Here is a 12,987-nt window from a genome sequence, read left to right as displayed (position 1 = left end):
CTTGGTCTGCTTGACCTGTAATTCTTGTGAGATGTCAGGAACGTTGACTTTTGCAGCACACAGACTCTCATGTCTTTGAACCTCAGGCCTTATGGAAGATGTGTATGACAGGTTGCTGATGTGCCATGCAGCTGAAAGAATCTCTTTGGAGACAAAATTAAGGAAGAAGTAGATCTAATAAAAGACCAATGCTTAATGCTTCAAAAGCTTTTTGTTGCTACCTCTGATCCACTGACCACCTCAAGGAAGTTCTCAAATGAAGAGTTAGATTTTTCCTCCAAAAAGACATTATCGTCTATACACATGTCCCAGCCAACAGCAGAGCTCAAGTTCTTGATCAGGTGACTACCGATGCTCTAAACCCCATTTGGCAATCCAGTCAAAACTAGTGACACATTTTTGACTGGTTCCAAAGCAAATAGCTGGAACATAGTCTCCATGCCAGAGCGTTTACCTGTGGGAGAAAGGCTGAGGTTTTATGTAAAATGTTGGTTCCTGATAATTTCAGACAATTGGGGGTCTCTGGATAATAAAGGAAGGCTGCAGATTACATTTATGGAGAATTCTGCTAACTTGTTTTTTCATGGGAACCTTTTTTTTTCACCTTTCACACCAGGAATTGCTAGAAAAGTTTTCCCTCTTGCAGGCCAGAATGGTTAAGCTTGTAAGGCAGTAATTATTACCTGGTACCTAAGAAAACTGGAATATACTGTCCCATCTTAGACATAAGGGCCTTGTACAGATTTCTCTACAAAGAAGTTCAGGATGATTTCCCTGGGAACTATTATTCCTCTTATAAATAAGGGTGCTAAATGTGTTCACTGGATCTCAAGGATGCCTTTACTCACACAGAGAGATATCCCAGTCACTGGAAGTATCTTAGATTTGTGATAGGAAAAATACCATCTCCAGTACCGAGTACTGCCCTTTAGCCTGACATCAGTTCCTGGTATGTTCACAAAATGCTTGGTGTCTTCACAGTATATCTAGGCAAACTGAGGATTTGTGAATTTTCCTTATGTGGATGATTGGCTAGCAAGAGCACATTTAAATCTATCATCCAAGTGTTGTTAAATCTATCATCCAAGTGTTGGATTTGCTAGGGTTCTTCATAACTTACACCCAAATCTTCACTGTAATTGAAGCTCATTGGATCTTTGCTCAGTGTGACTCGAGTGAAAGCCTATGTCTCTGCAAATGGGATCACCAGCACAGGGAGTTCTTCAGAGTCAGCAGACAGCTTGGGATATATTGAACATGCTGGGTTGTATGGCATCAACACTTCATGTTACTCTCATGGCACATTGCCATATGAGACAGACCTAATGGACTCTAAAGTCCAATTGAATTTAAACCATTTAAGGGCTAAAGTAAAGTATCTGTGTCGCAGGACAATTCTAAGACTCCCTCTCTTAGTGGTTCTATACCAATCTGGCCTTGGTTTTACCCTTAAAAACATTTTCTCAACAAACTGTTCTGACTACAAATGCCTCCAGCTTGGATTGGAAAGCTCATACTCAAGGGATTCATAACCAGGGCTCATGGTTTCTTTGAGAAGGGACAATATCTCATCAGATTCCAAAAATATGGGCAGGCTTTCAGAGATCAGATGCTCAACAAAATTGTCCTGATATAGTCACTTGGGTGGTTATGTTCTATCTGAACAAGATGGGAAGACAGGATCACGTCTTCTATGCCGGTAAACTGCCAGGTTATGGAACAGGGCCATCTCTCATGGGATAGCCTTAAGAATTACATGTCTGACAGGGAAAGAGAATGTCCTAATAGACAAGCTGAGTTGGATCCTAGATCCCCATGAGTAATTCCTAAATAGAACTAGTAGCAAACAAGATATTTCTTAAATGGGGAACACCTGAGCTAGATCTTTTCACAACTTCTCAAGAAGGTCCAAAGTTTCTGTTCAAGAGAGGATTAGGGTTGCCAGTCAGCTCCAGACTTTCAGGACAAGTTGATCTAGTCCTGTTTGTACCCCATTGAATGCAGGGACTTGAGGTTCTGACTTCCCTATTGCATTTCCTTAGAAAAGCAAGACTACAACTCTCTGCATACAGTAGGGTAAAACCAGGACAAGATCAGTTTGCCCTGAAAATCTAGAGCCAGTTGGCAGCCCTAGAGATGATCAGAGGGCAGACTAACATTGATTGATTGTTTTTTCCATTCATTGGGGAAAAGGTCTTCTATATGCTTATTCTTTAATATACTCACTTTGAGTGGTTTTTAATCAGGAAAGCGATAAGCAAAATACTATTAAATAAATAAAATATCCTTGTTTGCATAGACCTTAATAAAATTCAGAAGAAACCAAGGAACAAGGATCATAGCTCTTTCTTGGTTGAGACAAATTTGGTTTCTGCTTCTTTTGGAAATTATCCATCAGAAAGCCAATCCCCTTGGGGAACTCTCCATCTCTGATCATGCAGAATTGAGGAACAATGTTTCATCCAAAAATCCAGTTTCTGGCCCTCACATCCTAGATGTTGAGAGTGAAATTATTTGTTCCTTTGGTTTCTCTGATGAAGTGTCTTACATCTTTCTGACTTCTAGGCAGGAATCCGCCAGAAAATTTATGGGTTTAAATGAAAGGGGTTTGCCATCTGATGAGGGCAAGATCTTGGCTTCTACATCTGTCAGAGTCCGGTCTCAAAGTCAACTCTGTTAGGGTTGATCTCTATGCAACTGGCACTTATCAATACCATGCAAAAGTAAAACACATCTCTATGCAGCCTTTAGTTGCTTGTTTCAGTTGAAAGCTTCCATTACGCTACATGCAATGTCATGGGACCCTGCTGATGTAAACTCATTTTGAGTATGAATTGTTATGAGCTTAGGCAGCTGTCCTAGAAGTTCATGTTTTCCATGGTAGTCACTTTAGCCTGCAAACTCAGAGAGGTTAAGGCCCTAGTGATATATCGACCCTATATTATTTCATCATAATAAGGTGGTACTGCATACTCATCCTGAGCTCCTGACTAAGGTAATGTTGGATTTCCACCTCCACCATTTAATCATCCTACCAACATTTTTTCCCTTCCATCATGAACAGGCACTGTAGTCTGGATTGCACAAAAGCTTTTACCTTCTACCTGGAGCAGACCAGAGCCCTTAAAAGGTCCACGCAACTCTTGTTTCCTTTGACACACAGGCCTGGACATGCAGTAGCAAAATTTAACATTAATAATTGGATAGCAAATTGCATTTTTTTTGTTATGTCCAAACATTGCTGTAGAGCAGCATGTCAAGGCTCATAATGTCTGAGCCATGGCTGCATTGATTGCCTGTCTAAGATCAACCTCCAATGTTGTAAGCCTCTTTGAGTGGTCCTATAGTTATCAGTAAGGTGGTGCCAAGGGTAAAGAATTGAACAATAAAGAATATTGAAGATTTTCAAGGCTGTGATGTGGACTTCTGTCAACATTTGGTCTTCTAACATGACAAGTTTGGTCAGTCTTTTCCTCAGTGTCTCTTTGAGGGGTAGTCTCCAACTCAAGCATCCCCCAGATTATCTTCTGTTTAAAAAGTAAAACATATAAAGGAGTCTTATCCCATAAAAATATTGTTGACATGCCCATTGGTGGTTCTTTTTTGTCCACTTTTTTGTTGGAAGACAATCCTTAGATAGGGATTACCACTTGAGTGACTGATTCATCCTGCTTGTCTATGGAGAAAACTTAGTTGCTTACCTGTAACAGGTAGTTTCTGTGGACAGCAAGGTAATCAGCCAAGCATTCCATCCTGCCTCTCCTTTTGGAGTTGGCTTCTTAAGCTTTTGTGTAGACTGAGGGGGGGACCTACACAGTGGTAGAAGGGTTATTATCCTGCTGTCTCATATATTTCACTATTTTTTTAAACTTTTCTATAGCTTACTAAGAAATGCTTTGTATTGGCACCATTTTGATCACATTGCCACTTGTGTGGCTACTGTAATTATCTTGCTATCCACATAGAACATCCATTACTGGTAATCAACTTTGCTTGCATACAGAGCTGCAAAATTCAGACAGTTCAGTAGTCTCCCTGAGAGAGAATTGTCCCTTATTGCTGATTGACATTGTTCTTTTGAATCCAGAGTTCATATTCACTAGCTAATGAATCTTTTTTTTTTTAGCATGTTTTAAAACTTGTTTTATTCATTCAACCTTTCAGTTTCACTTCCACGAATGCATCAGCGTTATGATTTGGATATTGATGCCAGTGTGGCCAAAGTGAGTAATTCTTATATTAAGTACTTTGAAACGCTTCCTGCATCCTGACTGAGTCCAATTGTTTTTTTTTAATATATTTAAGGATTTTGAGTTATTTATTTATTTGAACATTTTATATACCGTCGTTCCATGTAAAGATCACAACGATTTACAATAATTACTTTCATAGGTATAAATCAGCAAATAACAGGTTACATAGGAAGTATTCGTAAGCAGGCATTAACATCTATCAATTGAATTGTTCAAATACATAAGAACATAAGAAAATGCCATACTGGGTCAGACCAAGGGTCCATCAAGCCCAGCATCCTGTTTCCAACAGTGGCCAATCCAGGCCATAAGAACCATAAGATCAAGGACATAAGACATGAAGCACAGAAATAAAATAAATTTTGCATGTTATTCTGTGGGCTGTATTGAGATTCTTAGTCATTTGTTAATTTGTTTCTTATGCATTAAATAATATCTCTTGTCCTACTTGTTATTGTAGATCTCTACATTCTGATGTTTTAAGTTAGATTGTATGCATTTTTGAATAGCCATGTTTTTAGTTCACATTTATATAATAGCAATTACAGCATTGTATAAATGAACAAATATCAAGAAAAGCAAAAATGAATATCTTCTGTTTGCAGAGGTAGATAGAGCTCATAAATATAATGTGATTTTCATGTTCGAATATGTACTCTTTTTGTAAATAATATACCTTATGTAATAGAACAGTTAGAGGGTAATTTTCAAAGGGTCTTCTATAGGTAAAACCATGCTTTATCCACAGAAATGACTTTTTTGAAAACGGTCTGCCCCATATGCATGTGAAATTGTATGGATACAGCCCTGCATGGATGTAATTTTATACACACAATAGGGAGGTGTTCAGGAGCGGAATCTGGGCAGGGTTTGGAGTTACATGCACGTTTTCCATTTCAAGAAGTATGTGTGTAAATTTTATCAGAAAGCCTCTCTACCCATTAGCAGATATAACTTGTGCGAAGAGTTTTGCTGTGATAATTTTCAAAACAAACTTGGGTATGTAGATTCACGTTGAAAATTGGTGTAATTTGTAATTTAGTAACAGCCCAAAAATGTATGCAGCCTGTTACAAAATCATTCCTTAATTAAACACTAAAGATGTTTCAAGTATCTCAGTCCCATTAAGAACATAAAGGCCATGCTGGGTTAAACCAAGGTCCACAACCCCCAAGCATAATTCCTCCCACCGGTCTGACATCAAAATAATGTGTGGCAATATAAACCCCCCGACCCTCCCTTTCTCCTTCCCACCTGCTTAAAGCTAAGAGATCATGTGACACTGAAAGCCCCCCCATCTCTTTCCCTGAACACCTCAGAGGCCCCCCAGAAGATAGTAAGCCTAAGCAGGAGGACACAAGCTTACAGCCCTTCTGGCTAGCATTTTTCTAGCAAAGCTAGTAGCACATGCTATCAGCATTGTTGTCAGAACAACATGGACCACCTAGCCAGGAGTTAAGCCTGTGTTGTCCTGATTAAGCTTAGCTTCTTTTCAGGGGCTTCTATGGAGCAGACAGAGGGGGGATTGTAGCGCCTCGGGTTCAAAGTGCAACATTCAGGTCCCAGCAGCGGAAGAGGAGGACGTGGACCCTGACGTTGCAATGCTGCTATCCTCCTATCTTCAAACAAAATAGACAATTCCCTGTACGTACCCGGATAAGTCAAGACCGTGGGTTGAGCCTCCTGTCCAGCAGATGGAGACAGACCAAAACTGAAAGGGTATCCTATATCAGGACAGAGCCTACCCTGCATCCCTTCAGTATTTGTCTGTTTCCAGCAGATGTAGGCAGCTGAACCTACGGTTCCTTTTCGTCTTAATTTCTTCTCCCTGTAGGGACTTTGTTCTTATTATTAGTCTGAGGATCAAGCAAGTATTATCTTTTATTGATAATTTAAAAAAAAAAAAAAGAAAGTTTGAAAGAATTCTCTGTTTTGTTTTCTCGGAGACAGCTCTGTCTCCTCGCTCTGCTGGGGGGCCTGGCGAGGCTTGGCCCTTTATTCATCAGCCTAGGTTCCCCATTTTCCCGGTGACCTTTTGGGGCGATACTAGTGGTCCAGTCACTCCCCCTTGCGGGCTGTCTAACCCCGAGAAGTTTCATTCCTCAGGTAATTGGAGGGAAGATCATTCCCCTGTCTGTGCTGTGTAAAAAAAACCCCCAAAAAACGCACAAAGATAAGCAATTTAGCAAGAAAACGTTCAGTAAGCTTGGTATTGACAGCAGACAGCTCTGGCAGCGTGCAGGGTTCAATCCCTGCATTCGCTTACCAGCAGAGCACAGCTGATTTCTCATAGCTGATGTCGCGTCCCAGCGTTTGTATTGCCTGCGGGGAGCCTGCCGCATGGCTCTCTCGCAATGGGCTCTGCTCCGGATGCCTGCCGGGTGGGGAGGGCCCCTCCTGGCTCCTGCGAATACAGGAACCCGGGGTCGGGCTGCACGCCGCGTGGCCAGGCCGTTCCCGGCTCGGCAAACCGTGGGAGCGGTGGCCATTTTGGGAGCAGTTTCTTCTGCTGAATCGGGGCTGCAAGAGGGAGGTGAGCCTGATTCACCGATTTCTCCTCCAGATTTAAGCCCCGCACATTCCCCGGAGGGGGTTTCTGACCTTCTCCCCCCTCTTTCCTCCTCCCCCCTCCCCCCTCCCCCCCCCCCTGGAAAGTCTAAGGCTCATTTTTCCACAGAGTTTGTGCTTCTCATGCACAAATCCTACATAGCTAGCCTGCAGGAGGAGGAGGACCCCCCCTTAGGTCCCCCTTCAGCGAAGAGCCGGCGGATTTAGTCTCCGCAGCCTCCTGCAGCGCCAGAGGGGCAGGGTTCCATTAGGATCAGAGTGGTGCCGGGGGCCCCGCCACCACCGGCCCCTCACCCAGCCGCCACCAGTCCCTGATCCGGATCAGGATACTTCTCTGCTCCCAGCCCCCCCCCCTCGAGGGGGATGGACCCATGAGTGCTCCGCCTGTTTCAAAGGGAAGAGTTGGATCCCCTCGTTCCCTTTATTTTACAGGAGCTGGGAATTCAGGTGCCCCCTGAGGATACAGTTACAGCCGCTATGCCTGCTAACATGGACCCGGTCCTGGAGAGACTTAGGGCTCCTCCACGTACGTTCCCGTTCCATCCTATGCACAAGCTGCTGCGCCTTCGGGAATGGGAGTCTCCAGAGGCGGGGCTCCGAGTGCGTAGGGCAGTGGACAGGCTATATGCTGTCCCTGAGGACTGCTTGGAATTGCTTAAAATACCCAAGGTGGATTCCTCCATCTCTGCGGTTAACAAACACACCACCATCCCGGTGGTGGGGGCCACGGCTTTGAAGGATATTCAGGATTGCAAGCTTGAACTTTATCTCAAGCGCATTTTTTAAGTCTTGGCCTTAGGAGTTCAGGCGACAATCTGCAGCAGTCTCATGCAGCAGGCAAGTCTCAGGTGGGTTCAGCAATTACTCAGCACCCAAGACCTCCCATCTGCAGAGGCGGAGCAGGCAGACCGGCTGGAAGGCGCGATTGCATATGGGGCTGATGGCCTTTATGATCTTCTTCGGGTGCAAGCCAAAGCTATGGTTTCCACGGTCTCGGCCAGACGTCTCCTCTGGCTGAGGAATTGGGCTGCGGACTCCTCTTCCAAAGCACAGTTGGGCACTCTCCCCTTCAAGGGCAAGTTGCTTTTTGGCGAGGACCTTGAACAGCTTATTAAATCTCTAGGAGAGAACAAGGTTCATAAGCTGCCAGAGGACTGCCCGAAACAGTCTGTCCTTTTTACCTTCCCGCTCTTGCTTTAGAGGTCAACGTCTGCAGGGCACGGGGTTCCTTTCCGAGAGGCACTTCCTCCACATCCCAATCCTGGTCTCGTTCCTTTTGTGGCCGTCACTCCTTCCGAGATGGTAACCAACAACACCCGACCACAAAGTCCTCTTCCCAATGAAATACGGCCGGCCCATTCCTCCGTTCCAAACTTAGGTGGACAGCTGTCCCTGTTTCTCGAGGAATGGGCCAAGATTACGACGGATCTGTGGGTCCTAGAGGGGATAGAGAAAGGTTACGCGTTAGAATTTGCTCAGGACCTACCAGATCTTCACATAATCTCTCCCTGCGGAAGTCGAAAGCGGCCAGCGGTCGACCTGATTCTGAGCAGGCTACTGGAGCTGGGTGCCATAGTTCCAGTCCCGGTGGAGGAACAAGGGTCCGGCCAGTATTAAATCTACTTCGTAGTTCCAAAAAAGGAAGGTTCCTTCCATCCAATCTTGGATCTCAAGCGAGTCAACTGGGCCCTCAAGGTTCCCCATTTTTGAATGGAGGCCCTGAGGGCGGTGACAGCGACTGTTCGCTCCAGTGAATTCCTGGCATCGTTCGACCTAACGGAGGTTTACTTGCACATTCCGATATGCCTCTATCATCAGAAGTATCTCTAGTTCCAGATCCTGGGTCAACAGTTCAAATTCCGGACGCTCCCATTCGGCCTAGCCACCGCTCCTCGCACCTTTACCAAGTTCGTGGTGGTGGTGGCCGCTCTCTGTTGGGAAGGAGTTCTGGTACACCCTTACCTGGACGATTAGCTCATCTGGGCCAAGTTGGAGACTCCCTGCAAGTTGGCGGTCGACAGGGTCCTGGCTCGTCTGACCTCCCTCGGGTGGATAATCAACTTTTCCAAGAGCAAGCTACAGCCCTCCCAGATTCTGGAATTCCTGGGAGCACGATTCGACACTCGGGTCGGCAAGGTGTTCCTTCCAGATGCTCGGGCGCTCAAACTCAGGAAACAAGTGCGCAATTTTCTCTCGCTTTCGCTATCCACGGCCTGGGATTATCTTCAGGTCCTGGGCTCCATGGCTTCCACTATCGATCTGGTTCCTTGGGCCTTTGCGCATATTCGTCCATTCAGAAAGCTTTGCTATCCCGCTGGAAACCGGTGTCGGAACAGTTTCAGACGCCTCTCCTGCTCTCCGATTCTACCATCGCCGAGATGCAATGGTGGCTCTCGCTCGCTCATCTTCTGAAGGGGATGCCCCTTCAGACTCCTCAGTGGATCATTGTCACAACGGATGCCAGCCTCTCCAGCTGGGGAGCGGGTGTCATACCCAGTCTACGCAGGGATACTAGTCCCCAACTCAATTCCACTGGCACATCAATCGGCTGGAGCGGTCCACCTGGCGCTCAAGGTTTTCCTCCCTCTAATCCATCGCAAGGCGGTGCGGGTACTCTCGGACAACTCCACCATGGTTGCCTGTATCAATCAGCAAGGAGGCAATAGAAGTCGCCTGGTGGCTCTGGAAGCCAGCAAGTTCTTCACCTGGGCGGAGCGTCACCTGGATCGCTTAACAGCTTCCCACATTGCGGGGAAAGAGAATGTTCAAGCCGACTTCCTCAGTCATCAGCGTCTAGACCCCGGGGAGTGTCAGACGGAGCAATGGATCAGATCGTTCGCAGGTGGGGTCCCCCCCCCACTTAGATTCGATGGCCACGATGAACAATGCGAAAGCTCCCAGGTTCTTCAGCCGCAAAAGGGAGCATTGCTCGGAAGGAGTGGATGTGCTGGCCCTTCCCTGGCCTCACGACGTTCTCCTGTACGTGTTTCCCCCTTGGCCTCTGGGAAAGGTGCTTAGAAGAATAGAACTCCATTGGGGTCCTGTCATTCTAGTGGCACCCGAGTGGCCCTGCAGATCGTGGTTCGCGGATCTGGTGAATCGCGCAACGGACAATCCTCTTCACCTCAGCCATCTTCCACGGCTTCTCCAGCAAGGTCTGGTATTTTTCGATCAGGTGGATCGCTTTTGTCTAGCGGCCTGGCTTTTGAATGGTGGAGATTGAGAAAGAAGGGATATAAAGAAGAAGTTATATCCACTCTGAGGGCTCGGAAGCCTTCTACCTCTCTCGCTTATTTATTTATTTTATTTATTTATCGAGTTTTATATACCGTCATTCAGTTTCGCCATCACAACGGTTTACAAAGTTTCGATGTTTAACAGGGTGTTCGAAAATTCATGTGCTTGTTAACATAGTTATAGTAGGTGTTATAAGATAGTTCGGTTGTTGAACTGTATAGGTTAAATTACGTGCTTTGGATTAGATCTGCATGTTTATATGGGTCGGTAGGGAGGAAATTATAACATAGAGTCATTGGGTGTTTTGGTAGGCTTTGGTGAACATCATTTCCTCCTTTGGGCTACTACTTTTCAGATCTTCTTTCGGTTTAAATGGTATATAAAACACCCTTGAAACCAGGGGGATATTTTCCTCTGGAATTTTCAACACTTATTTTATATAACATTTATACATATCTTTGGGAGATAAAAACAGTAGTTGGGGGAAGTTAATGAATCTCAAATTTTTCCCCTTAAGCATATTCTCTAGATTTTCCAACTTCATGTTCAAATTCATGTTATCTTTCACAATAACTTCTTGTAAGTTTTTATTCGCTTCCAAAATATTCTTATTTTCCATAACTTGACTAGGCAAACTTTGCACCGAATTTTCAATCATTTTTATGCAGTTCTCTTGTTGTGATTTCAAAGCATATGAGCTAATTTGTCCAGAAATAAATTTCCCCAACCCCTCTATAGCTTCCCAGAGAGAGTCCATAGTTATTTAGGCGGGTTTAGTCATATGAAAAGTAGGCAAAGTCTTACTCAAAGAAGATACTTCTTGTCTGGCCGTCTCAAATTTTCCTCGGGCTGTGTTGCCGGCGTCCTCGCCACCCGTTTTCTTAGCGGCATCGTCGCCAGTCTCTCCCGGACCCAAGTTCCCTGGCAGGCCAATCCTTCCACTTGCAACTCCGGCAAGTCTGTCGACTTCGGCTGTCGGCTTATGTTCGGGCCTGGAAAGTTTTTGAGAATGCATGTGCCGCATCAGGAGTGTCTGCTTGCAAGACTCTGGTATCCCATGTCCTTTCCTTCTTCCAGAACAGTTTCTCCAAGGGTTTGTCTTTCAGCTCCTTGTGAGTACAAGTTTCCGCTCTAGGCTCCCTCTTAGGCAGCATTGACGGTTATGCTGTGGCAGCTCATCCGGATGTCGTTTTTCTTAAAGGGGCCGGTTCGGGTCACTTGTGAAGTCTTAACTTGGTTCTTCGGGTCCTCTGCGAGGCGCCTTTCGAACCGCTAAGGGTGGGCTACACTCAAAGATTTGACTCTCAAAACCATTTTCCTGGTGTCTTTTTGTTCCGTCAGGAGGGTGTCGGAGCTCCAAGCTTTGTCTTGCAGGGAACTTTTCCTATGTTTTTCTGATTCAGGGGTCTCCCTTAAGATGGCACCCTTCTTTTTGCCAAAAGTTGTGTCTTCCTTCCACGTCAATCAGTCTATGGAACTCCCTGCTTTTTCTTCTGAGGACATAGCGAACACATCGGGGGGGCGATCTCCGGCGCCTAGATGTGAAACGGGTCTTACTGCGCTATCTCCAGGTTATCACTGAGTTCCGAGTCTTGGATCACCTGTTCATTCTATGGGGTGGTCCAAATAAGGGTAACAAGGCTTCTAAGCCCACGATTGCTTGTTGGTTGAAGGAGGCTATTGTGTCTGTGTATATCTGTAAGGGCCAATCGGTTCCGGAGGGCTTAAAAGCCCACTCCTTGCATTCTCAGGCTACTTCTTGGGTGGAGAGTCAGTCAGTCTCTCCGCAGGAAATCTGCAGGGCAGCTACTTGGAAATCTCTGCATACCTTTGCTCATCATTACCGCCTCGATGTACAGGCTCCAGTGTTTGGCTCCTTCGGGCGACAGGTTCTTCGAGCGGGACTGTCTCGGGCCCACCCTGTTTAGGGAAGCTTTGGTACATCCCACGGTCTGGACTGATCCAGGTACGTACAGGGAAAGGAAAATTGGTTCTTATCTGCTAATTTTCGTTCCTGTAGTACCAGTCTAGACGCCCTCCCGTGCACTATCTGTTCCATCCGCTCAAAGATTTTCTTCCTTTCCTGGTTCTCGGATACCTGGATCTTTTAGTATTGCGTCAAGGCACTGGAAGCATCTATTTGATGAAAATGATTTCCTACGCAAGAGCAATTCTAAACAGAATTCTTTCAATTGTTCAATGGTTCAATTTATCAGTTTCTTGTTGCTTGCTTGATCTTTTACGGGTTATCTTTATAGTTATCTGCTTTGCTAATGTTTATACTGAAGGGATGCAGGGTAGGCTCTGTCCTGATATAGGATACTCTTTCAGTTTTGGTCTGTCTCCATCTGCTGGAGAGGAGGCTCAACCTACGGTCTGGACTGATCCGTGGTAGTGCAGGAATGAAAATTAGCAGGTAAGAACCAATTTTCCTATTCCCTGGAAAGGCTTGAAATTCAAAATGATGTTGTAAATTTGGACCACTATTCCAGCAGCCTTTTGTTCTATATTTCTATAGGAAATAATTGAGGTAAGTTATGTTTTACTATAAGTTGCTTTTTTTTTTTTTTTTTTATCCCATGCATATTAAAACACAGCTTAACCAGTGTCCTATTCAGAGGATAGCTTTTTAAAAAATTTGTGATATAATGGGTTAAGCAGCAGATCTCCCTTAGTGTCTAAATGTATGTAAAAAAAACAAACCCCGCAATATATAATGTCCAAGCAGTATTTAGCTTACGAATGCTATGTAACGGCTGGTAGTGGCACAGTGTCGGGGTGCTTTGTAACCATGTTTCGTCCAGAGCTACATCAGGGGGGTCTTCTAATCTTCTAACTGCCTCTTAATCCCACATTTGGCGATCTTAATGCTGCTCATAATCCACAATAACAGTCCTTAGCTTCTCATTTTCGCTTCAGTATTTTCTGC

General features: G+C 45.1%; 1 protein-coding gene across 5 annotated transcripts in view; it reads left to right on the top strand.

Annotated features, from left to right (window-relative positions):
• The window catches only part of TBK1 (TANK binding kinase 1), a 185,095-nt gene that overhangs the window by 97,241 nt on the left and 74,867 nt on the right, over positions 1–12,987 (top strand). For all 5 annotated transcript variants that reach the window (XM_029616461.1, XM_029616463.1, XM_029616462.1 and 2 more), the window contains one exon: positions 4,165–4,223. In XM_029616461.1, the coding sequence (XP_029472321.1) occupies positions 4,165–4,223 (59 nt within the window). The remainder of the gene's footprint in view (positions 1–4,164; positions 4,224–12,987) is intronic.

Source organism: Rhinatrema bivittatum, chromosome 9 (assembly GCF_901001135.1).
Source record: "Rhinatrema bivittatum chromosome 9, aRhiBiv1.1, whole genome shotgun sequence".
Lineage (NCBI taxonomy): Eukaryota > Metazoa > Chordata > Amphibia > Gymnophiona > Rhinatrematidae > Rhinatrema > Rhinatrema bivittatum.
The sequence above is the reverse complement of the archived record's forward strand: the minus strand, read 5'-3'. Positions and strand labels throughout refer to the sequence as shown.